Source organism: Curcuma longa, chromosome 11 (genome assembly GCF_044706935.1).
Source record: "Curcuma longa cultivar G26 ecotype Majalengka, Jawa Barat chromosome 11, ITB_CL_G26_1.1, whole genome shotgun sequence".
NCBI classification, from domain to species: domain Eukaryota; kingdom Viridiplantae; phylum Streptophyta; class Magnoliopsida; order Zingiberales; family Zingiberaceae; genus Curcuma; species Curcuma longa.
In genome coordinates, this window is record NC_133871.1 from 20,664,700 (window position 1) to 20,691,060 (window position 26,361).

Genomic DNA, 26,361 nt, shown 5'->3' on the forward strand with positions numbered 1-26,361 from the left:
TAAACAATAGACTATACCAAACCTCCTAGTTGGCAGCACATGCTACTAGCTAATTTGATCTATATGCCACAACAAGGAAAATCCTTAAATTCTTTTTCAAAAACATCTACATGCCTAAAAACTTAATCACAAATGAATTGTAACTAACTCATCTAATCCTATAAAATTCTTCCATTAGTACTTCAATTCATCTAATCTTATTAAGTTAATAGTGGCTAACTGTTTTAAACTTATATATTTAATTGCTCTATCGGCCCACAATTTGGCATGTGGGACTAAATTGAGGTGTTACAATCTCTCCTATTTGAAGTGTGACATTGTCGTGAATCATCCTTAGTTGTCGTGAATTGAAGCCCTCTACTAGTCATAAGTTGAGAAGACATCATTTTGACACCAACAATCAAATTTTAACAACCTTAACATGCATAATGCTCTGAACAACCCCAATCCTTGAAGGGTTATAGCTTGCTTCATGAGCCAACACAAGACCAGCAATCCGTCCTTGTGTTTCCTCCTTGGCCATGCAAAGACTTGGTCCTTGTGCTCCCACATGAACAGCCACAGCACTCTTCACCAAGCTTTGCATCCATTGGATCACTCTAAAGACACTTCGCTATCAACACCAGTCCTTTAATTGCAAGCTCATCATTTCAGGCCTTATCTTCTCTATGATCTGTCAACTTCTTGCGTTCGGACTCATTTGTTTGGACTGTATAGGGGCCTCCAATTGTTCTGAAATTTTAAGCGCCAACAGAAGATGAACGTGGAAGTAAATTATGAACATGGTTAACTTAAGGTGAGTTTGATGGACGCATTGAATGAAAATAAGCAGAAAGAACTAGGAAAATGATGGTTGAGTAATTATTAAGGATGCTTCTTCGCTTCTTCCCCCAATAGAGGGGATGCATGAGTGGACTGAGTGCTGTGAGCCACCCAATTCTGACTCTTGGAGGGGTGCAAGGAATTGTGTCCCCTTGAGCTGTATCTTTGACTCTGATCCTCGTTGAACTTTTGCAAGCTTTGCAATTAATTGCCTGGTCCTTGCAATTGAACCGTTTGCAGAACAGAAACTCTGAAGCTACAAGTAACAATTGCTATACAAGTGTTCCTGAACATTAGGAAAGTGTTCCTGTGGAAGTTAATGTCTACTTGTCCTTGATGTTCGTCTCCTCTCAGTAATCATTCTGGTAAGGAGAAAAATTTAGTGACAGGATGAAAATCCAATCGACCGTAAATTTTCAGCCATGGTTTCTAATTACTTCCAAACGCGCCAGAGCTGTTGGTGGGATTCATGGAGTCACATCTGACACTGGCACTTGTTTCTACATGGATAAGAAATCGAGTACTGTAGGGATCAGATGCCTTTTACTCTCCCAGAAACACCTTTTCTGTGCATAGTTTTCGGATTCCTGAAACTTTCATGAACTGAACTGTGCAATGATCAAGTTTCTGCAGTATATTCCCACATCTAAGCACAAATTTAAAGTTGACCGTCTTTTTAAATCTGAAGAACAAGAAGCTGGCAGGATTTGAAATCTTCTGGCTACATAATGGAAAGATCTACAAGCATCAAAGATTTTTTTTTATTTCCTTACGAACTCCCTCTCTTACATGAAGTGACATTTTCCTACCTACATCGATGGCTTGAAACTCCAAAGACAAGTTTGCAAAACAATGTAATAAATATAACCAGTGTCAATGCAGCAGTAATTTTCACAATTCACCATGAATGGAGACTAATGGAAGCTGTGGTGGTCTGGCCATGGCCAGAACACAGATTGATCTCCCATGTTGCAGAGCAAGTTGCCGAAGCAGGTTTCTGGGGCATCGTTCTCAACCTTCGGGCTCTGTAACTCTGGCTTGCAGGAGTGGTGCAGGAACTGGTCTATCTCAGGTTGCTTGAGTGATTGCAAGGAAGGCAAAATTGGGAGAGGAGGCAGTCGGTTTTCGACGACCGGTTTTCTCGAGATGTCCAAGTTGATCTCTGAGCTGTTCTCACTTCTATTGCTGCAAGAACCTTCAGTTTCCTTGTTGAGATTGATGGTGAGGTCGGGTGTTTCTCTGCCTCTGAGTGCCAAAATCTGCACAATCAACTCTTCTTTTGAGCAAAAAGGATTGTTTTTTTTTTTAAAAAAAGGATTTTTCAGATCATGATTAGCTCAATCATCATGGGCAGTGCTACCAATCCACAAGAAGGAATCTTCCTCAAAAGACTCAAATTAAAACATATATATGCATGAGAAAATTAGAACTGGGAAAGCAATTAAAACTTGTACCTCAGCTTGGAGGTTCTTGTTTTGAACAAGGAGGGAGTCATTTTCTGCCCTGATGGCCTCAAACTGCTTCTTGAGCACGTCATAGTCCTTTTCCAATTGCTTCGTCTTCCACCTCGCCCTCCGGTTCTGGAACCAAATGGCTACCTGCCTGGGCCGCAGGCCGAGTGCCTTGGCCAGCTGCACCTTCCTCTCAGGCTCAAGCTTGTTCCCCAACTCAAAGTTCCTCTCCAATGTCCTCACTTGCTCTATGTTCAGCCTCTTCTTCTTCTCCCCCACCGCCGACCCGTCGTCTGACAACTCATCCTCGTTCAGCATCTCATCATAGGACATACATCTCTTCCCCAGCAACGGACTCATCCCTGTAATCATCAGAGACAAATTCAAGCCGCTTGAAAATTATCAAATTGTGGTCACAAATTACAAGTCACCTTGAAGATTGGGTGGAAGGAAGGAATTGGAAGGAGGGACGAGGTGACTGTCTTCCTCATAGGGAGTCTGCATTTGGAACAAGAAGTTTGAGGGGAAGGAGGAAGAGGAGGAGGAGGCCATTCCATTGCAGGCCATCCGCTGCCACACCAGAGAGGAAGAGGAGTCACCAAACCAGGGACATGGTTTGAGACTGAAACAAAGAAAGGATGTGCGCAAACACAACAGAAATATGCTTCAGATATAAGCAGCAAGGGGACTTCAATTAAACTCGAGAGCATGTAAAACCAGTAATTGTTCCTTTCTGTGATCAGATAAAGGAAATGATCGATTCTGCTTTTCTTAATAATAATCATTAATTAGCGCGCATTGAAATTCCTGAAGCTATTTATAGCTGAAAACTACTACTCATTGTTAATTAACCTACAAAAATCTACAGTCTAATCATGTATTGATTAAATTTCACATCAAGTAGGATATTGCTAGTTTATTGGAAGATGAAAAGAAAAACTTTTTCCAAGGGAAATAATGCAAGATGAGTGCCTCTCTCTGCTTGCTTGGTTCTTTCCTTGCAATGAGATGGATGCATTATTTTTATTGACAAAAATGAAGCAGTAGTATATTTATGCTGTCTGTGGGTTGATAAGTGGGCTGCCATATGTAAAAAGAAATTCTTATCATCTATCTGTATTTCAGCATGTTACGGCAGAACATGCAAAGAGAACGACTATTGAGATTCTGCTCGAATTTAAAACTCAACATGGTGAAAAGTAATTGAAAATTGGTCTGAACAGAGAATGGAAAACTCCCAGATTTATCAAAATCAAAATCATACATGAATAAGATAAGGATTGGAAGGTGGCACTGAAGAAAGAGGAAGAGAAGGCAGGAATCAAGGGATGGGTCCTGAATTAAAAGTGTTCAGTGGTTTTGCTACCTAACACACATGCAGCTTAGCATGCAGCAGATTTCACCATCACACTCACACCCTGGAGGCCATGCAACAACCAAATTTCAAGAGAGATGGGTGCTATTTTTATACTGTTTCTTTTGTGGCTCTTTTGGTGCCAAATAGCCTTTGCTTTGCCGCCTTGCACTGTCTCAGTTCATCTTTTGTTTTAAAAAATGCCTGTGACAGACACTACGAGTTCTTGCAGCTCCATGTTTCGCCATTTCCAAGGCGGCTGTAAACTTTTCTAATTCTATTCTTAAAAGAATGCGAACAGAGAGCATTGTGATTAGCACCATAACTGTGTTAACTGTAAACTATCTATAAAAAGCAAACTTACATGTATCTTTAGTTGTTTTCTCTTCTCAGTTCTCATTTGAGTGCGTTCATGGTAAAAGGTGCTCCTCTCACTTCCCTACTTGACGCTAATAACAACCCAATACATGCCTATTTTATTTTCAAGTTCTTAACTAATTTCAAAAGCACATGGCTGCTTGCTCTGTTCCTGCAAAATAATATTAATCATCAAGTCAAAGAACCTTCTTCAATCACGGATTCACATGCCAATCATATAAATCGGTTCAGATGCTCTTGTTTAATCAGCCTTCTTTAATGAACAAGGTGTTGATGCTTTTTGTTAGCCTTACAACCCTCAGAAGAAAAGTGACTCAGGATTACAAGATGTAAAAACAAGAAGCTTCACTAATTAAGCAAGGAGTTAGATCAGTGGAAGCCTGAGATCCCTGAAGTCTTAAAATTGTCCCTTGAGATACTTGGAAGCATGCTGCAATTCCAAGGATCGATGGAATGTTCAGAACTCCAATTGATAGTCCTACAAAAATATTAATACAGTTTCAGAAATGGGGGGAAATTACCAAGTTAATAGTGTATTCGTAGATCATTTCGACTAACCTTGGCCACCACCTCCATTAACACTTAGCATCCAATTGTGCTGTGACCGCGAAAGGAACACTGAATAGAATCTATATAATTAAAAGGACAATAAGAGTTTTGATTGAACTCCAACATATTAATGTGATTAGAAGAAGCTAGGAAAAACAGATACTGACAGCTTGTGGCACGCCCAATGCTGCAAATAGAACTGAGCCGTGGAAGCTCTTCAAGGACCAGGCACTTATGATTGCAGTGGCAGCCATGCTGACAAACATAATGAAGTTGCTCATCACCCAAACCACTCTCGGAGTGAGCTTTCGACACATTGGCTCTATCAAGAAGGAAGCGATGCCTAATACAATCTAACATAGAGATACATGAGTTGAAATTTTGCTATTCCAATGTAAAGGTTGTAAGTTTCAAAATGACTTCTTTCAGGCACACGCTTTACAACATGCATTTGTCATCAAGAAAGGGAACCATCTTTGCCGCATTTAAAAGAAACAGATCACTAATTTTCAGAAAATTATTTCTAACCACTGAAGATAATTAGAGCCAGAATTGTAAGATTAACAAACAAATGATCTCAAGAACCTTAATACATACTTGTGCCAACTACCACTAGAACCAGAGGAGTACCCCAAGATATTCCCAAAAGCCATCCCTGAAAAAAATATAGAATTTGCTACATCACAGCCATGATGGCCTATATACAAAAGAAACAGGGATCACTCCAAGGATAATTCGAGCAGAAACTTAGGCTTGTTAAACGTAAAGCTTTCAATGTGAATTAAGAAGTGTTTCTCTAATCTCTACACCTACAATGCACTTTTGCATCACCAAGTGCATATCCAATATCTGAAGAAAACCCTACCACAGTTACCTAAAAATTTACCACCATGAAAGAAATTGAAGTGTGTAACTCAGTTATCTAAATGTTAATGGAGAGAAAATTCCAATGTTGCTAGCTCCAAATAGTGTCACTCACAGCAAGACATATCAATAGGCATCCAACGAAAATGAAGGGCCTTCTTCTTCCAAACCGTGAGCACTGAGCAACATCTATCACTCCATAAACCAACATAGCTGGACCTGTCAATCGTGAAAAAAAAAAGAGTTAAACTTACATTGTTTAATTTTGAGCTTGAAGGAATAAATAGGCCGTATATGTTCTTTGAGAATACAAGATGAGAAAGCTTGTGGGATTAAGAACTTACTAGTTACTACGAAACCTGCAACAAGGGCACAGAGCCACATGACGGAAGAGAGTGCATGAGATAGTCCCAACGTCTGCAAAGAATGATTTTTATTTTATTTTTAATAAGTAGTGTCATGTCCTCTAAAATTTACATGCATGTCCTAGAAATTAGAAATTGAACCATCAACAGATCTGTGCGAATAAATAAAATACTACCTGGACGCAGGGAGTGATTGACGCTAGAGACAACTGCAGCGCCCATACAAGAATATTATGAATTAGCAACGGACCTATTCCGTCACTAAATAATTCCTATTGATTTGTGCTACCCTCCTCATTAACTTTGAGAATCACCGATCGAGCAATAAGACGATATTTTTTTTCCGTCGTAAAAAATAGCGACGGAATTTATAATTCCATCGCTAATTGTTTTTCAATGGTCAAAAAAATATTCCTTTAGGGTGTAGTGTAGTGGTATTGGATCAAAGGTGATATCACATGATCTATCAAGAAGAGATCAGACGTATAACACAATATGTTATATTAGCTCCAAGTTGTTATTCAGTATGATACTCTTAATCCTTACCTATCCCTATCAATAGCCAACATGCCAAAATGGAAATTTAATCATTCACTATCAGTGTTTAATTTGGCCTAACCAATTTGCCAAACCAATGCAGATAAATCAGGTCAAATAATCATGCATTTTGTTTTTATGCACCAGGGTAAAAGTTGTCATATACAACATGACTTGTAATTCATATTATTATGACATGACTAGTTTGTTTTTTGATAAAGCTTACCGAACTACTTTTGAGGCTGGAAACATGTCTAATTTATCTATCAAAAAGTCACTTATCAAGCTCTAATCATACCTTTCCCAAGAACAAGAGGTGACCTATTAAACTGAGCCAGTCTGTTCATTGAAGTAACATTGCACATCCAAATTTGAATCCCGTCTGCTGCTACCCACCGACGCTGCGACGCACCTTTTCAAAGAAAATGGCTGCAGAACAATATGTAGCAAAGTGTGCCTTGGAAAATCCAAGGTGCAGAACAATATGTAGCAGAACATATTGTTCTGCAGCCATTTTCTTTGAAAAGGTGCAATTTGCAATTTTCTTTGAAAAGGTGCCTATAAATTTTAAAAGGTAGATCAATTATTTTGTTGAGAGGAGAATCAAAGAACATACATTTTGAAACATGTCATCTGTTGCTTTTGTATAAATTATTACACCATCTATATAATAGTTCAACTATCAATTAGAGAATGTTGATGACAACCTACAAGGAGCTAAATTAACAATTCAAATAATAATAATAATAATAATAATTCCATGGTTGTTAAGATACAGAAATTCTGTAAAGAAGAATTAGGGTTTCCATTGTTTTCATAGTAAATTTACAAGGTCAGTTTCATAACAATTAGCTGCATTTGGCTTCCCAAACAATGAGTTTACTGTTCTAAAATGTTGATAAGAAACATAGACAGGTGAATATCTTCCGGATGATTTTTTCCTGTGCTATTCTTTCTTTACAAAGTAATCATTAAACTTGTGCAAAAAAGAATCACAAATTCACACCTCATTTAAAAAGGAACTCCATTTCAATGATCAGTTGAACTTATAAAGGACTTAGAGAACTCTTCCTGGTTGGAAAATGAATATAAATGGAAGAGGTGGAAAGTAAAGAAGTTTTTGGCTCTCTCGCTCTCTGTTTCTCTCTAAGTTGTCTTCTTCTTTTATAACTTGCCCCATGAAGTTTTTGGCTGGGGTAAAAGTTTGGTTGGGATTTAAAGCAGTTGCAGATTTGCAGTAAAGCGGCTGCAGATTTGCAGTTTGCACTAGCAGAAAAATCCTTTTCAAGCTAGAATCAAACAAAATAAACAAGAAAACTTAGCAAAGAAATATCTTCAGGACAGAACCACCACGAAATCATAACAAAAAGAACCACGATGACAAAGTTTCCAGTCGGAACAAACAAGATGCAAAAAATTTCTCGAATAGAAACAAACTTGAAAGAGGCAACACATCGCGGGCAAGCGTCTCCCCAGTTGGTTCCTGTTTTTTCGGTCTAAGACTCCGATCTTCACTTCGGGAAAGGAAAGGGAAGTGGTTTCTTGTACCTTTTTGTTAGCGTTGTTAGCAGCGGTTGTCTTGCGGCGGTAAGAAGCGTGACAAAGGAATCATTTTATAGTGTGAGAAGAGAGGTTTTAGGTTAAGGGACGCAGAACAAGCAGAAGAGAAGAGAGGTTTTGTGAGCAATTAATGGCCAAAAGAGTTGGTTGCGGTGTGAGGAAGCATAAGAAGCGTGACAGAGGAATCATTTTATAGTGTGAACTGTGAAGAGAGGTTTTGTGAGCTGTGAGAGACGCAAATGGCAAAAAGAGTTGGTAGTGCAGGCTGTTGCTGCTGCTGCAGCTGCAGCTGCGACGAGTACGACAGCAGTCACCAGCGTGAACTGGTCGAACGAGGATGGTGCGTCGCAGCGTCGGTGGGTAGCGAGCAGACGGGATTCAAATTTGGATGTGCAATGTTACTTCAATGAACAGACTGGCTCAGTTTAATAGGTCACCTCTTGTTCTTGGGAAAGGTATGATTAGAGCTTGATAAGTGACTTTTTGATAGATAAATTAGACATGTTTCCAGCCTCAAAAGTAGTTCGGTAAGCTTTATCAAAAAAAACAAACTAGTCATGTCATAATAATATGAATTACAAGTCATGTTGTATATGACAACTTTTACCCTGGTGCATAAAAACAAAATGCATGATTATTTGACCTGATTTATCTGCATTGGTTTGGCAAATTGGTTAGGCCAAATTAAACACTGATAGTGAATGATTAAATTTCCATTTTGGCATGTTGGCTATTGATAGGGATAGGTAAGGATTAAGAGTATCATATTGAATAACAACTTGGAGCTAATAGAACATATTGTGTTATACGTCTGATCTCTTCTTGATAGATCATGTGATATCACCTTTGATCCAATACCACTACACTACACCCTAAAAGTTAGCCTTCAAAACCACATGGCTGATGTTTCATCAAACGTTGACCATTGAGATAACAATAATAAATGTCAATATGACTAAGTTATCTATAGATCCATCATAAAATTTACATTAGCCAACATAAGCTTGACTTTATACATTCTTTATCTTTGCTTTTCTACTCTATATATATATACTTCAGTTTACCATATCATCTAGTTCCCATAGAAAGCAACCAAGAAAAGCCCGAGATAGAAAACATATATATATAGGTGTAACATTATATACTTCTTTCCTCTTTATTTAATACTCAAATCCAATAAAGAGCTAGAGAAATTAGTAGATCAACATATACAATCACAACCAATCTGTTGTATTGAGCTTAATTGTAGCTCTGCCAACAATGACTCAAGAATTGAACTAGCAGACATATCTATAGGTAAACGTAAAAATATCTAGAGCTTATTGCTCGATCGGTGATTCTCAAAGTTAATGAGGAGGGTAGCACAAATCAATAGGAACCTGATAGTGCAAATAAAGTTGAAATGCTAGCAACGGATAGTTCAATAGGAATTGCATTCGGAACGAACAGATAATGCAAATCACCATTGATAACCACAAGAACCAATAGTACTCTATTGCCGATCTATGAAATTTAGTTGCAGAATTATATATATCATGAATGCGAGATTAGTTAATCCGATCGAGTATTTGTCCCATAACAGATGATTGAAATCTCTCTGTTCTAATCTCCTATGGCTGCGGCAGTGTGAGGATAAGACTCAGATAGCGTCAATGAAATGGGGAACAAGGAGGACAACACCCGAGCGAGGAAGGAATGACAAGAGGAAAACAAGAAGAGACACTGACGCCTCTCTCTTTGTTATCTCCGCTTGAAGCCTCTGATGTTCTCTCTGATCTAGTTCTTGGTGGACGACATAAGGGGTCCTTTTTATACTTATTAAAAACATAATTTTTTTTTATGGAATTATAAATTCCATAGAAAAATTTGGGTTCTATGTGTCGAAATTATATAGAATTTTTTGGTTCCTTTTTAGTTGTAATTTTGGTTTATAAATAAAGGAATCTTTACTATCCCCATAATATATATATATTTATGTGCGCTCGATTTCATGTGCTAACCTCTTTCTAATCTTTAATATCCTTCTTTACACAAAATCTTAACTTTCTCAACTCTTTAATCTCCTTTTTTATACACAATTTTAACTTGAGCTTTCAAGTAGTTTGTTGGGATCTTTTTTGTATCATATCTATTTTAAGTATTTTTTAAGTCTCTTTATATCTTTTGATGATTATTTTTGAGAAACGTGCATGTCAGTCCATTCGTTGATCGATAACTTGATAATCCACGATAATTGATCAAAATAATTTTTTAATTAATTAATCATCATGATCGATCATGAATAAAAAAACATTATACTAACATATAAAAGACTTGTAAATAAAGGAAAGTAACTTCCATTCTATATATAAATACATACACATTATAATTAATTAAAAAAATAATTTTCACGCTAACAAAATGGAGAAAGTTTTGTTTTCACCTGAACAGTGAACCGAACAACTCGATCGTTTATGCGTCATGCACACATAGTCGTCAAAGTACTTTGACATTAAACCAAACACCTTATTAATTAGTTTTACGGCAATTTTAGGTGGGAGAAGGTGAAAATTGATGACTTGAAAGATTAGTAGGAAAAGGTGGAGCAACTACACACCGCAGCAGCCAAAACTCTTCTAGCTCTGTTATTATATGCATGGATTCTTAGCAAGCGTTAAAACAAACAGCTTGTGTACGAGCCATTCCGCTACGTGCAGAACCTCACGCTTCGTCTACGCGTCGCACCGCTAGCTTTCCCACACAATTTATTAGGTGGAAGGTGAAGACTGGATTCACAGGCATAACGTCGAACATCGGCGCTGCAAGCCAAATTGCTATTTATTACTATAATTACCATACACGCGGCCGGATTCACGTAGACGTAAATTGAAGCCTTTGGACTCTCGAGCACAAGTCTAATGGACGCGAGCAAAAGTAACCGATTGCAACGTTAAACCATAGAAGTTTCATTATTCTCTATTTATTAACTGTTCATTTTCACCTTTTATTTTTTCTATTTTTCTATAAGGTCAAACTTGAACGTCAAAGGGACTTTGTCAAACCTTGACTCAACCTTCCTAACTCTTTGTCTAAGTTCTTTCTCAATTGTAAGAGATTGAGATCTTCGTTCGGTTCTCAATCTCCCTCCACCCAACAACAACAGATCTGACAAAGACACTTTGCATAAGTCGATTCACGAAGAATGCCCCAATTGCGCCTCTGATCGCTCGAAAGAGCTCAACCGCACACATATCAAGGAGTTGGCCCATTCTCTTGTCTCAGATTGAATGCAGACTGCGTTGGGCATTGTCGTTCGATCTGAAGAAAGTTGTTCTGACAAAGGCCAATCTCACAAAAATCTAATCCAAAGGAAATTTGATCCACCATTCGGGAGATTCGTTAAAATCGAATCGAATCGAACCGAATTAATCGAAAACCGAATAAATCAATTTTTTTCGAACCAATCGAACCGACTGAATTTTTTAATCAAAACGAATAAATCGAATCGATATTTTATCGGTTAATTCGATTTTCAACCGAATTAACATATTTTTTTTAAATATTATGAATATTTTACTAATGAATTAATGATTTATACATTTATTTATAAATTATTTTTCTAATTTGATTAATTCGGTTTAATCGAATAAGAAATTTTAAAATCAAAATCAAACTGAATTAACCAAATTAACCGATTTTTTTTTTAAAAAATAATTGAAATTCTAAAATAATCGAACCGAATTAAAAATTCGGTAATCGGTTTATTCGGTTTAACCGATTTTTTGTTCACCCGTATCCACCACCACATCATCTTCCTTCTTTTTTTAATTAATATCGTAATTTTTGTCATTTAACTAATTTAATTATTATACTTTAATTATTCACTAATTTATTTTTTAAATGTCCATTTGATTTACATAAAATTATTTTTAGAATTATAAAAATCTCCCCGTCTTTCCTTTCCTCCCCTCCCCACACCACACGGCTCCTCCCATGCCTCGTATGCCTTATCGTAGAACGCGGCCTAGGCCATTGCGGACACGGTCGCCGCTGCCATAGGAGCATTAGCACTGCCTGCAGCACCAACACCGCCTATAGCACCACCGGGGCAAGCCCACCTCTATTTCATCGACGGTGATTAGATTGCGGTGTGACCAGGGGTGAGCAAAAAATTAGTTAAATCGAATAAATCGAATCGAATTTTTAATTCAGTTCGGTTATTTCAGAATTTCAATTATTTTTTCTAAAAAAATCGATTAATTCGGTTCGATTTCGATTTTAAAATTTCTTATTCGGTTAAACCGAATAAACCGAATTAGAAAAATAATTTATACATATTTTAAATAAATAAATTTATAAATCCTTAATTTATTAGTAAAATATTCATAATATTTTAAAAAAATCGATTAATTCGGTTGAAAATCGAATTAACCGATAAAATATCAGTTCGGTTTATTCGATTTTTATTAAAAAATTCGGTCAGTTTGGTTGGTTCAAAAAAAATCAATTTATTCAATTTTCGATTAATTCGATTTGGTTCGGTTCGATTTTAACCGAATACTCACCTCTGTCCACCATTGACAGACTTAATAAAGACTGACCCCATCTCTTAATTTTGGACCGGATCGTGCATATATAAAATGATGAACCGTTGACCGCCAATCTCGCAGCGTTACCTACTCAATTTGAATCAAGGAAAGCACGTTACTAGTACTTAATCTAAGGAAGAGAATACCCTTTTAACCTATAAACATAATGAATTAAGCTAACTAGATTGATAAAAAATAACCACACCACTACGGCTTAGATTTAGAAATTTGAAGGATGAGTATTATTGGTCGTCGTGAAGGCAAGAGAAAATTGAGTGCAGTAAAACCATCTTATTGACTGATAGATTTGTCAGATTTCTTCATGTTCAATATTCCCTAATTATCCATATGTTAGTTCTTCTTTTTCTGAGAAAAATATAATCAGCATATGTAACTAATTAATATAATTATTCATTTTTTAACTCCATTTTATTATTTTAGAATGAATTTGATTCATATACCGGGTTTTCTCTTTAAATCTGAGTTTGATATTGGCTTTTTGTATTTCTGAACATATATCAGACTCGGAATTCCTGAGCATTAAAATGCAAAATTGTTTTCTTTTTATTGATACAATATAAAACATTTTATAGTAATCAAATACAATTGATGAAAATCTAGGATTCTGAACAGATTCTGTATTTTGGGTTTCAGAACAAGATTTGTAGTGCGTTATTATATATTTCAGATTCAACGTGAGTTGATCATTAAATGCAAAGTTAGACAGATCGAAGAATCAAAACCGCCTCCAAAGCACTGAGACGGAAAAGCACAAGGATGGCGCATCATCGGCAGCGGTATGATGAACCTCCTCGGACTGAAAGGAGATGATCCGTGCTTGATCTTATGACAAGTGTTCTCGTCTTCTCGAAACCGTAAAGAATCATGGAGTCTCGCTGGTCCTGGACGGCCCATTTCTTGTGCATCTCGTAGAAGGTCAATCCGGTGACCAAACTATCGAATCCAGCCTGGTGAGCCACGCCGTCGGCCTCCACCCTCAGTAGATCCGCAAGCTTCATCAGACCGAGCTGTCCGCCGAGGAGTCCATGGCAGAATCGTGCCATGAACTTGACGTCGTAAAGTCTTCCTCCGAAAATGTCGCGCGCCGTCGTTATGAATTCCGGCAGCGTCACCGGCAGAGGCCTTCCGCCCGTCAACATTTTCATCAAATACCCTACGTCCTACGCGCCATGGAATGTCACGAACGAACAGCCGCCACCGCCGAAAAGCTTCTCCTGTAGCAGCGCGCCGCAGCGAATAGAAGAAACTCCCTCGCGCCGTTGCCTTTGCATATCGATGCCGCTGTTCTCCAGGAGGCGAATGGCCTCCGGCGAGCAGGGGTCGATCTCTGGGTCAAAGTCAGAGAAATTAATCTGCCATGTGGGTTGAGGCAGAGGCCGGTTGCCGGAGGCGTCGAAGAGAGTGATCCCGAGCTGGATGACGAGGAGATTGTCCACGTTGTACTTGAGGTCTCTGTATCTCTCCTCTTCAGGAGCACGGCGAGGGGTGATTCGGAGGAAGCCGGAAAACTCTGTATCGATTGCGACGATCGGGAAGGAGCGGCGAAGAACGGCAATAGTTTCCATCTGCTCCAGTAGATTATGCTCCCAAACTTCGACGGCTCCCATTGCTAACTCCGAGTGTAGAATCGAGTGGGCGGCGGTAGAATTGAGACTGAGATGATGGATCGGTTGCAATCTAAGCTTTATTTATAGAGATCTTCGGAGTTCCATTCTTACTAGATTCTGTTATTATTTCCGAAGTTTGCGTAACAATATGATTGGTGGTTTATTCGTGCTGTATTTGATAAATTATTTCTGATTAATTGTGTCAGTTCTTTCCAAATTAGAATTAGTTTCCTAATTATAACTGGAGTTGGATTTCTAAATTGGATCTGTAAATGAATTTTGAATTTCAAAATTCTGATGATTTATTATAACTTAACTGCGGTTTACTTTATTGATTTGATTGGAAATTAATAAATTGATATAATACTTCTATTATAATTCGACACCACTAAGATTTAGATGACGAATTTTACTCATATCATCCGACCTAATTTATATATATTTATTTTAACAAAACTCAACGACATATGTCTAAATCTTTCCTAATTTATAAATATTACACAATAAAATTTAACGAAAAATAGCATAATTTACCGTGTAATTTAAGTTGTGAGTGTTTCGAGAAGCACTGCTACCAAAGTATTATACAGTTTGATTAAATCAAATAAATTGATTAAATTTAAAATTTTAATTTAATTATTTTTAATTTTTAATTTTTTAAAATTAATTAAATTAGTTTAATTTTGATTTTAAAATTTGTTATTCGATTAAATCTAGTAAACCAAATTTATTAAATTAATCAAAATAAAAAAATAATTTTAAATAAATAATTTATTCGTATATTTTTTATAATATTTAAACATTTTAATTATTTCTGTTAATTTGATCGAAAATTAAATTAATCAATATTTTATCAATTTAATTGTTTACTTTTTATTTAAAAATTTGATTGATTTGATTATTTTAAAAAAATTTGATCAAATTCAATTTTGATGGGATATTCAATCTTAAATGTACGAGTACAAGAGAGTGACGAAGAAAACAAAGAAGAAGGAGATGATTGCATTTGCATGAAGCATTTTTAAATCTTATGGCAAATTAACACTCTTGAAATCGTACATAATCATGGAGTCTCCATCGATGATCTTTAAATGGGACCGATAGCTTGAAGTGTCTTATCTCAATTGGTAAGTATGGAGACATGCGTTGCTTAAGATTTCGGATTTGAGTTCTCTTAACAATATGTATTTGTTGACTGAGGTGTTGTTTCGATTCGGGTGATCTTAGCAATATATATTTGTTGGCTGAAATGTTATTTTGGTAGTTGACTTTTATCAACATAATGATATCATGCCTCCAAAAAATCCTTTAGGGAGTTTTCTGATATGAGATCGTTTCGACGATGGGGCCGATCACTATAAAAAATTTATCCAATACAGTTTTAAGCCCTCAGAATATAGCTGAGTTGGTTACAATGAAACAGACTTACAGAAGAGAGCAAGGATTAGAATCTCGACGAAGTCGAACAATACCCTCATCCTTCGTGATATAGAATCCATCGACTCAACTAGACATATTAATATAATATAATACAATCAACCAATCCACTAAGTCCACATATATAAGTGGCTTGACTAGCTAGATCTCTCCATTTGTCTAGCTCTACTAAATTATTCGATCCAATTAAATCACTCGGCCCAACTAACTCGATTAATTCACTTGTCTCAAGTAGTTTTTCTATATCAACTGAATAGAGTTTATTTTACAAATAAATTAATGTTTCTGATAGAATCGCAGAATTACCACGTGGATGTCTCGTGTACAACTGCCAGCCATCTCTGTTTACTTAAGCTGGAATGGGTATTTGCTCCATCGATGGTTATACGTACATTCTCCCCCATCTCATTTTAGCTATTCATACAATTAAGCTACTAATAATAATGGCGCCTTGTGCAGTGCTTAATTATATCACTAATTGTGTCGAGCAACTCCCATAGCCTCTCGTTCAAGTCATCCATCTCCATCTCCAGGTGCAAGCTTCTGATGATGTAGCTGCAGGCCTCTTAGCTTGCAATGCCTTCAGGATATATCAAAACCTGCAGTCGCACAACTGATGAGCCAACTTATATAATTTGTCATGTCGCTAACAGTGTATGTATGAAGTTAACTTACTCTGCCATAGCTGCGAATCCTTGCCTGGCCAGGGAGAACGGAGTGTAGTTTGGATACGAGATCCGGCGATCCTACTCGATGCCAAACGAGATCTCCATATGGATCTTTAAAAAGAAGTAAATTGCACGCAAACAAGACAACCACTCACTTCAGTAAAAAAATGAAATTTATCATCTCAACGGTGCTACACGGTTAATCCTACGATCATATGTGAAGAAGTAAATTAGAAAACTGTAATTGATCATGATAGAGAAGGACATTACCTCGACTTCGTCGAAATTCGATCTTTGCCCACTTTAACAAGATAAAACAAGTACTCACACATATAAAATGATGACTTCCATAATATGATTGAATTGAATATTATGAGATAAATTTATAGAATATGATTGAATTAAATATTATGAGATAACTTTATTACAATGGACAAAAGTCAAATTTTAATAAAGTTAAAGTTTTTTTAATTAATTATAAATTTTTAATTTATTTTTTCACAAAATAATAACATGTGAATAACAGATTAATAGAGGATGACCTTAAATAATGACATGCGAACAAGGAGAGAGAGATGCAGAGAATCATATCACATCCTGAGATCCGCCGTGCTGTGCCACTCTTGATGCGTTCAGCTCTATTTAGGATATAACAGTTAATTATTAGAAAAAAAAAATTAAAATGGCACTTTATTTTTCAATTAAAATATTATGAATATTTTATTTTTAATTAAAATTATATGAGTACGAAACTCTGAATTATTTTTATTTTTATTATTTTATATATAAAAACTATTTATTAACTTTTATATTTTATAAAAATTAATAAATAACTACTATATATTGTATTGTAGTTCATGATTAAATTTCATGATTTAAAATATAATGAACGTCATATAATTTTTATTATTTATTTTATTTATTAAATTATTATTTTAAATAAATTATTATTAAAATTAAAATTAAAATAATATAAAATCATCATTATCAAAATTAATTATTAACTTTTGCACATTATAAAAATATAATTAGTTTCTAATGTAGCGTCTACAGTTGATCCTGGTTAAATTTATTTAAAATAAGTATTAGAGTCTTCATTATTTATTTTGCTCGTATTTTAAACAGATTATCATTTAGAAAAATAAAAATAAAAAAATATAAAATTACTATTATAAAAATTAATTGAATATTATAAAAACTAATTGTTAATTTTGATACGATCGAATAATTAAATGATATAAAAATATTTTAAACAGTTCATGTTAAATAAGATATCTATTTAATTTTAATTGAAAATGATGATTTTATAAATGGTAGGCATCTTTTTAATTTTAAAATTTACCATTAATTATGGTTGAATTTTCATGAGAGCGAAGATCAAGAACTGAGGAAGAAAGGTAATTAAAAATCTCGTCGTTGATCTGATCACGAGATCGAAGATCTGCTGATGCATACGATCGTAGCTGCGGAGAGGGGTGTTCGAAGAAATGGTCAAAAGGTGAGAGAAAGCATCTGCAGCGAGATCCAGTGAGAGAAATTTGGCTGCAGCAGCTAGCGTGGATCCCGGGGCACATCACTGAGGTCCATCCAAGAGAGACGGCGAGGAGCTCACAGAAGCCATGAAGTACTGTTTGCATTTTTTTTGATGCGAATGCTTCTGTCAGAAGATCTATCTCTGCCTGCAACTGGAAGTAACCAGCAGCTTTGAGTGCACCTAAAAACACTCACTCTTAGAAAAATACCAGTCAGTTTCTTAATATTTTGAAACAATATGAACAATTTATAAATTTATTTATTTATTAATAAAATTTAATTTTCAAAAATAGTATACATGAAATGTTGATAAATAATTATATATATATTTTTTTCAAATGTAATATTCATAATATAATATATTAAAAATAAAATCGTATAAATAAAAATTTCATTAATAATATAATAGTTATGCTAACAATGTTCATAAATGCCTAAATAAATAATTTTGAACACTGTTAAATTTATTTTGGCTCGGCTCGTTTACATCCTTCTTGCAAAAAGGTTGGAATCCGCCAACCTAGCGGCCCCACACGATCGGCCCCCCGACCATCTGTGAGGAGGTAAATCACGGTAAATGCGGGACTGGCCAGGACATGTTGGTCGTGGGTTTTGTACATGGCAGATTTTGATATTATCGCAATTGCTACCAATGACCCTCGAACCGCCGACCTCTTCTTGCAAGCATACATGTCCTGACCAGTTGACCCCGCCCGTGGGCTCGTTTACATCCTTTGAAGTATAGGTCAGCTTCTCATAAAATCCCAGGCCCATAAAAGTGAACAAGTTCTCAAGTTGGGCCTGGATCGGGCCCATAGACACCTCGAGTTAGTACGCTTCTAATCAACTCACTCACAACATATATTTTAAATCGTATGACTCTGTGGCCCCCAACACCACAGCACAAGTGGTACACGGACTTGGTGGTGAACGCACGAAACAAAGTTCGATTCTGATTTTTGAAAAATTGAAAATCGATTTCTATTTTTTAAATAAAAAATGAAATTAATAATTTTGTGGATGATTTTTTGTGTTGCTTTCAATATGTTTGGTGGATGTGGAAATACTCAAAGAGTGTTTGATTGGGTGTTAACTACTGACAAGGAGAGTCCACAAGTTGGTGCCGGGTCGCACTCCGATTTGACCCGCCACGCACCATCCACGTTTAATTTACACCCAAAATTAAGTAGCCTACTTTGGTTTTAGACATCACATTTCAATCCGACCAATTTGGTCCAAGTTGGGAGTAATTAAGTCATTAATTATTAATTTTTTTCTCAATTATATATATATATATATATTAAGCATTTACAACCATATAGTAAACCAAAATGATCCAGGAAAATAGGATCCTTATTTTTAGAATTATGAAAAACGTCCGGTATGACCATGAGCTCACTTTCACTAATGACGCGAGAATTAGATCCCCCGACAAAACTTTCACTTCAATTTCAATTGACATAGCCATGAGAACATATCCACCACAAGGCATCACCTCCATTGAAACTTAGCCTACGATTCAAGAGCATCTTAGCGTTCTATCCCCTTACGAAACTTAACTTGTAAGACTTTTCCTACTCCGAGAGGCGACAAAAGGAATCATTCGGTTCCTCCGGTTTAACTAATTAAATTGATCAAATTAATCAACAAACAAAAGAATTTAAATCTGAACGAATCTTTTTCATCTAGCTCTAAAATTATTGAATCAAAAAAGAAATTCCATATCTATGTATGAATTTACTTGTCATTGTTATTTGAACAATAACAAGGAAAAGGAACTAGAGATGTTGCAATCACGCCAACTCAAACTTGAGTTGTGCTTATTGGTGGAGATAAAGCTTTGTTGGTTCTAGATAGCTTGTCCCTTTCGCCCTTTTTTTTTCTTCTACATTCATGCTTGGCTAAGCTTTTGCACTCATGGTAATTTTTTATCCAACTTATGGTTTGAAGATTAATCATCATCATCATCAAGTTCATTGTGTTAGATGCTAATTAGGGTTTTTATTGTGGAGAGAAAAAAAAAAGTGCATTAGATTTCAATCAAGCATTTTGGAGAACAAATTCTTTTAGCTTTTGGAATTTTAGGGTTAGTGGACATTGCATATAATTCCCCTCCATTATGAGGCCTAGAGGGCACCACGTACTCCTCCTTTCAAGAAGAATGGACCAAAACATCACACATGTATTATGGTCACTTATATATATATATACCATTTATTATGATGTGAGAATCTTTTCCTATTTCAATAATAATTCATTATAATTATTATAGTTACTCATCGTTTGTCGTAACTCGTGCATGGAAATTATATTAGTTAAATTATTTTAAACAATAATGATTATGTGCTTGGTATGTGCTATAGAGTACTAACTAGTTTTTTAGAATATATAAATAAATAAAATAATCTTACAATAAAATTTTCATTTTTATAATTATTATTATATTATATTTTCTTTGATAGATAAATATTTTTATATTAGTCTAAAAGAGAGGTACAATGTTCAATATCCTGAATATCCTATTATGTATGACCCAGTATCCTATCTATGTTTAATACATATATCTTAATTTTATTATAAGTATCCATTATATTTATCCTTTCTTTTCAAAACTGACTCTGTTTCTAGTTATTCATATAGGATGAATCATAAGTATATATCATTAATAAGGTGTCTCACCCTGGTCAAAATTAGGATGCTTCTTTATTATTACTGAAAATTCTGACCATTCTTTTGTAATTAGGTTTTGCATGTGAAATCAACTTTTGAACTTTCTCTATAACAAGTCTTGGATAGGGTAATTGAAGAATATGTGATCTTGTGTCTCCTCTGATTTTATATATATATAATAGTATTAGTCATGATGCAACCTCGAGTAAATCCAATCAAATAATCTCATCATATCAGAACAGCTTGCACACTCGGTCAATACCTTTCACTATTACAAAGGCCTATTAAGTCCTGACCTTTTCTACTTAGGTGGCTATAGTGATTGGAACGATAAGAGATCTTGGTTGAGCGGGCTCTCTCAGATACCAACTTCACACAGTCTCTGACATAAAACCAACTCTAACTAGACTACCCATTTAAAGAGTAACATCAGGAACGACCAGACAATACCAGAGATATGGATGAACAATTGTCTCCCTCGACGCAATGGTCTACCCGTATGGTTAGCCGATGGACGGTGCCTCGCTCGTGTGATCATTTACGTAACCCACTCAAGATCGATGTGTCGTCTACATAGACCTCCCACCTCCGCGATTGTATAAGGTATCGCGAAGGTAAAATGTATGATTTTTTTCACCTGCAGAGGTCATTCTTCTCCATTTTCCTCTTCCAATATTGACTTGACCGTCAGAGGGGTCACACTGACAATGTCAACCTCCGACTGATGTGCTTTGATCAGTAAGATTCTGAAAGCGGACTCATCGAATAAGGACAATCACCATTGCCGCCTTTGTGTAGGAAGGAAAGGAGGCGAACCGGAGTGGGTGAAAAAGAACTCAATCAGATCCTAACCAGTATGATCAATAATAGTGGCTATCTTATTATCAAATAGTTATTTTCAACTTTTGCGTTGTTATTATCTGACCTATATCATAAAAACTACAATCATGCTATATATATATGCTTTGCCCCAACCATTCAATTTGGATATGGCTATCGATCGAAAGGTCGATCGCCCTTATGTTGTCCATCCACTCACTCAATCTTTGACAAACGACACCACACCAACTCACAAACAATTGGATCGTCTAATTTGGCTTGATTGAAAGAAGTTCATTCAAATTGAGTTTATTATAGGGCTCTGACATCATCGTCTCCTCCCCCACCGTGATGAAGATACAGTAGTCTTTTCTTTTCAGTAGTCTTGCAGCATGTACAGGGGGTTTAATTAATTAGTTTAACGAGGAACTAAGAGGTTTATTTGATGATCAGTAGTTGCATTGCTTGAAGGAGCTAGGGAAGGAAGGTGGCCACCTTCCCCTGCCCTTTTTGCTTTTGCTTTGACAAATTATTTTCATAAAATACACAAATAAATTAAACAAAACCCTAATTAAAGGCCAACTCAAGGTTTATTTACATGCATGATTAATGGACATTAATTGCTCATGTTCTTGTCAACAAGGAAAGAGAAGTTGAGAGGATGTGAAATATTTATAATATCCAAGGAAACAATTTTCTTGTGGGGATCCTACTATGATAATAATAATAATTATCATTGTTTAATCCAATTGCTAGCGATAACTTTCTGGTTGATCATGTGATTAATTAATAATATTGAGGTGGAAAAGGTTTAAGGGGAAAAGACCTAAAACGGCGCTTAATCTTTTGGTTTTGTTCCAATAAGATACTTCTTAGAAATATAAGGGCCCAAGAAATTTCTTAATTTTATCAAATTTTAAAAATATGATAGTGAGAAAATATTGGAAATAATTAAAATATAATGATAGGACTAATTAATTGTATATCACATTCTTTGTAACTTTTAATAAATTATTGTTGTATGTACTACAAATCATCCTTTTCTCCCCACCATTGGCCGTATCATATCTAAATTAGTATTATTAATTTTTATAAAAATTAGTTTTTTCTTCTAAAGTAAATAATAGATTTATTAAGTTACCCCTATTCAATATTAAAAAAATTTATATTTACATACTTTAAATAAATCAAAAGCATATTTAGTCAAAGTTTAGTATTTAATTAATTTGTTAGCTTCTTATTTAATTATGTTAAGCATCATGAACCTCCCATGCTTGTCTTTTATGTCAAGTAGGTTATTTTTTTCAAAATGAGTTTGGTCATCGTCTATGTCTTGGAGTCACCTCTAAGCGCGAGTAAGGAAGCGGAAGCAAGAAAATCAATAATCTCTTACTTGTCCCTATGGGCAAAGAAAGAGTTTTGCGATAAAAAAGCAATTGATCAGTATGAGGGTTCAATGACTTAAGACTAGGTGTGGGTAGCAAGACACAACAATGCATTAGTGAAGCCTCATTCTCATATATAGCAAGGTTCTTTGAGCTAGTGAAACACTATATTTGCGCAAAAGCCTAAGTGCTATAATGCCAAACCAATTTGATGTTTCACCTTATGTATACAAGCAATCAAAACGAATAGTATGCTCGGTGAGTGATAGCTCAATCTATAGATAGAAAACCCTATCATAAGAAAGTACTATGTTAGGTTCCTTTCCATAGCCGGCCAAATGACTACAAGATCATCGTATAATCCACCTCAATTCTACAATTTCAATCCTTATTATTTTTATATCATTTGGATAATTTTTATCATGCAATAATTAAAACAAAAACTTAAAAATATTTATGAACAATGAGATTTTATTTTAATGATTAATTTTTATTTAATCCCTAGTGGTGAAAGGCACACACTAATCCAATTATCTTTTCAACTAACACGTGCTTGGGCCACTCCCAATTATAGTCTTGAAAACTCATAATTCTTCGCATTCTTGATGCGATAGTTGTTGGGAAATTATGGCTTGGCATTATGGCTAATTAATTCACACTACCCAAATTATAATCATCCTTAATTAAGAACATGTGAACCAAAAAAAACAAAAAACAAAATATTTTTTATTAAAAAAACTCTTTCATCAAATTTAAATTACATGTTTAAAAAAGTTTAAAAAAATAAAATCGTAACAAGGAGAATTGATAAATTAAATTTAATGTTGATATTTAATCATCTTTATTTTTTAGAAAAAATAAATAAAAGATTCTTTTTACCCCTAACATTTTATAGTGCTATTTATCTGTTTAATACATTTATTGTGGTATTTAATTTTGAATATTTTTTGTATATATTAATCACAAAAATGAATACCTCTTCCACTATTGTGTGGGACCCTCCACCAGCCGAAATAATTCTACTAGAAGAAAAAATAATAATAATAAAATTGATCTAGAAAAGAATCCATAAAATGAGAGAAATAAAAAGGCTGAGGAGGGAGGAAGGGAGGGAGTGAGGAAGGTGGGGGTGGTTATTCCAGGAGGAATGAAGACGGTAGTTTAGTGCCTAAAAAGGAGCCTCCTTTCCTCTTTCTTCTCTTCCTCATCCGCTCTCCTCGCCCAGCATCAATCGTGAGTATCCGCAGCTTTATCATCTTCGAGATCTCCGTTTGGTTCCTCCCTCTTTGCTGTAATTTGTTCGATTTTGAATCGATGATAATGAGCTCCGTCTTGGTCCGAGCATGCTAAAGATGTGATTTTTTTTGTGGTTCTTTTTTGTTTGTGAACTCAGGGGACCAAATCCGGAGAAGAAGATGCCAGTTTGTGAGTAAAGCTTTTGTCTTTCAGCTGGGATCTTTGTTTTGTGGGTTAAATTTTTGAGGCAGTTTCTTGTTTCCGATGTCTCTGGTGTTCCGCCCTCTTCTTACTTTCCCTCCAATAATAGAGCATTCTTGGAATCTCTATGATAAGATTGATAGGTTACATTTTTCGCCATCCAGATCGACCATTCGTCGATTTTGGCCGGGTAGCATTTTCTAAAAGGGCCAAAAGTTCAATTTTTATTGTATACCGAACGCTGCAAACGATGTTTAAACATTGATTCTAGAGTCGTTTTGTGTAGAAAAAAAAAGTTTCAGTTTTAGTTGTTACGGTGTGGTTGGTTTTCCATTTTTGATCCGGTGGATCATTTCTTGTAAAGGGAATAGGGACCTCAAAATGTACCCCGCAGGGAATTAGGTTTTATCATTTGGTTTGGAATTGGGAGATATGTTGGAAGACCGCCTTTATTTGATCTCCAGGGTGTTTGAGGGCAGTTCTGACCAAGAATCCAATTGGCATTACCTGGCTTATCACTTCCATGAGTCCTTGAACACAAAGAAACGAGTATTAGACGAAGGATTGGCAGAAGTGGAGGAGGAGGAACAAGGTAAAAGGAAGAAATCTGTGCACCAACCTGTTAGCCCCAACAAGGGAGATATGAATCAATCTCTCGACGATTCTGATGATCACACAAGCAATGAGGCACACAGTAATCCAAACATTTTGAACAGGCTCACTGGGGATTTAATAATGACATGCTTTCTGCATCTTTCTCGGTCTGATTATGGTGCAGTTGCATCTGTCAACCGTGCCTTCCGCTTGATGATTCGGGATCTCTACAAGCACCGACGCAGGGAGGGAATTACTGAACACTGGGTCTATTTCTCATGCACTGCCCTGCAATGGCAGGCATTTGATCCATATCGCAAACGCTGGATAAAAGTTCCTCCGATGCCTGCTAGTCTTACCGAAACATTTACCTTTTCAGACAAGGAATCACTTGCTGTGGACACGGATCTCCTGGTTTTTGGACGGGAGATGATTTCTTCTGTTGTTTTGAGATATAGCATTTTGAGTACTTCTGTCCCCCAGGAGTTGTTATGAACTCACCAAGATGTCTGTTTGGATCAGCTAGCCTTGGGCAAGGCCATTATAGCCGGTGGCATTACCAATAACGGCGAGATTCTGAACTCCGCAGAGCTGTATGACTCAGAAACTCGGACTGGGAGGCCCTTCCTCCCATGAATAGAGCAAGGAAGATGTGTGTTCAGGGGTGTTCATGGATGGCAAATTTTATGTTATTGGTGGAATGGCTAATGAAAGGGAGGTGTTGACATGCGGGGGAAAGATACGAATGAGCGAGGCTCATGGAAACTGATTCTAAACATGTCTGCCGGTCTCAGTGGTGAGAATGGTGCACCACCACTTGTAGCTGTGGTGAACAATGTGCTGTATGCAGCTCGCTACGCCGACAACGTTGTGATGAAGTATAACAAGGAGCATAATACATGGGAAGGGCTGGGAAAGTTGCCGGAGAGATCTGACTCAATGAACGGCTGGGCATCGCCTTCCGAGCCTGCGGCGAACGATTAATAGTTATTGGGCGCCGAGGACCTCGCGGAGGGATGATTGAATTGAATTCTTGGGTTCCAAACGGAGGGCGGCCTGAGTGGAAACTATTGCCGTTATGCAATCTGGAGACTTTGTTTTCAACTGTGCTGTCATGGGCTGCTGATTTTTCTTATTCAAGGCATAATTGTATTTTACTTCTTGCAAGAAAGATGTACAATGCTGGCTTGTAAGGGAGGGGCATAAAACACTAATTTTGCCTAATTGGGTAGTTTCTACCTTCTCTGATATTTTGGTTGAGCTGATGAATCAATTGACATCTGCCACATCTGTAACATCAATTTGCATCATTACTTTTTGTATTCAGTTTCACCCCATTCATTCTGTTAATTTTATGATACATGACAGTGAATGAAAATGTTATCTTGGTTATTTGTATCAGTTAGTTTTGTAGATAATTGTTAATGCTAGACAATGTTTTTTGTTATTTCAAATTCTTCTTCCTCCCATATAGTTACTCTTCAATAGTTCAAAGTGAGTGCCATCAAGCTCAGAACTTTGCAATTCTCAATGGTTTTGGTGTCACTGTGATTACTTGAACCTTGTTATATTAGTGTTTTAGTAGATAAGTTGCATTTGCTGATCGTGGATGTTAAACTAATGCATATGTTTCTGGGTGTATTTTGCTCTTAACGACTTTCGACTGCCTTCATTGAACTAGTTCAATACCAGAAAGCAAGATATGCCTATTGATGCACCACCATGATCTTATTTTTCATTAT

At 36.0% G+C, this 26,361-nt stretch overlaps 4 protein-coding genes and 1 pseudogene across 6 annotated transcripts; 1 reads left to right on the forward strand and 4 right to left on the reverse strand.

The window, feature by feature from the left end:
- Positions 1-1,557: 1,557 nt before the first annotated feature.
- On the reverse strand, positions 1,558-2,988 carry LOC141839563 (homeobox-leucine zipper protein HOX21-like). Its single transcript, XM_074727341.1, has 3 exons — positions 2,705-2,988; positions 2,277-2,635; positions 1,558-2,081 (listed from the first exon to the last, which is right to left on the reverse strand). Exons 1-3 carry the CDS (start codon positions 2,838-2,840, stop codon positions 1,737-1,739), a joined length of 840 nt encoding a protein of 279 aa, XP_074583442.1. The 5' UTR covers positions 2,841-2,988; the 3' UTR covers positions 1,558-1,736.
- Positions 2,989-4,244: 1,256 nt separating this feature from the next.
- LOC141842248 (sucrose transport protein SUT1-like) lies at positions 4,245-6,701 on the reverse strand. 3 transcript variants are annotated; one of them, XR_012602872.1, is made up of 6 exons: positions 6,619-6,701; positions 5,763-5,835; positions 5,534-5,637; positions 4,722-5,209; positions 4,564-4,634; positions 4,245-4,483 (listed from the first exon to the last, which is right to left on the reverse strand). XR_012602872.1 is itself a non-coding variant. In XM_074730465.1 (6 exons), the coding sequence occupies exons 2-5, from the start codon at positions 5,800-5,802 to the stop codon at positions 4,581-4,583; spliced, it is 384 nt and encodes a 127-aa protein (XP_074586566.1). In that variant the 5' UTR covers positions 5,803-5,835; positions 6,619-6,701; the 3' UTR covers positions 4,245-4,483; positions 4,564-4,580. The 3 variants fall into 3 exon arrangements, 2 of the variants coding, with proteins under 2 accessions (XP_074586566.1, XP_074586567.1); XM_074730465.1 differs by having other exon boundaries at positions 4,722-4,907; XM_074730466.1 differs by lacking the exon at positions 6,619-6,701 and having other exon boundaries at positions 4,722-4,907; positions 5,763-5,967.
- Positions 6,702-13,233: 6,532 nt separating this feature from the next.
- LOC141837312 (putative CCR4-associated factor 1 homolog 11) lies at positions 13,234-13,608 on the reverse strand. The gene has a single exon (XM_074724737.1). The coding sequence runs from the start codon at positions 13,606-13,608 to the stop codon at positions 13,234-13,236; it is 375 nt and encodes a 124-aa protein (XP_074580838.1).
- A 21-nt stretch (positions 13,609-13,629) lies between these two features.
- LOC141837313 (putative CCR4-associated factor 1 homolog 11) lies at positions 13,630-14,076 on the reverse strand. The gene has a single exon (XM_074724738.1). The coding sequence runs from the start codon at positions 14,074-14,076 to the stop codon at positions 13,630-13,632; it is 447 nt and encodes a 148-aa protein (XP_074580839.1).
- Positions 14,077-23,696: 9,620 nt separating this feature from the next.
- Positions 23,697-25,822, forward strand: LOC141839365 (F-box/kelch-repeat protein At1g74510-like; annotated as a pseudogene).
- The last annotated feature ends 539 nt before the right edge of the window (positions 25,823-26,361 follow it).

Bases quoted from the DNA above. Each gene is read 5' to 3' on its own strand.
- LOC141837312 (XM_074724737.1), bottom strand. From the start codon at position 13,608: ATGTTGACGGGCGGAAGGCCTCTGCCGGTGACGCTGCCGGAATTCATA.
- LOC141837313 (XM_074724738.1), bottom strand. From the start codon at position 14,076: ATGGGAGCCGTCGAAGTTTGGGAGCATAATCTACTGGAGCAGATGGAA.
- LOC141839563 (XM_074727341.1), bottom strand. From the start codon at position 2,840: ATGGCCTGCAATGGAATGGCCTCCTCCTCCTCTTCCTCCTTCCCCTCA. The intron at 2,636-2,704 runs GTGACTTGTAAT...TGATGATTACAG, and splicing joins CCTTCCACCCAATCTTCAAG to GGATGAGTCCGTTGCTGGGG. The intron at 2,082-2,276 runs GTACAAGTTTTA...TTGATTGTGCAG, and splicing joins ACAAGAACCTCCAAGCTGAG to ATTTTGGCACTCAGAGGCAG.
- LOC141842248 (XM_074730465.1), bottom strand. From the start codon at position 5,802: ATGTGGCTCTGTGCCCTTGTTGCAGGTTTCGTAGTAACTA. The intron at 5,638-5,762 runs GTAAGTTCTTAA...CACGATTGACAG, and splicing joins TGCAGGTTTCGTAGTAACTA to GTCCAGCTATGTTGGTTTAT. The intron at 4,908-5,533 runs GTGAGTGACACT...TCTCTATGTTAG, and splicing joins GCCTATTGATATGTCTTGCT to ATTGTATTAGGCATCGCTTC.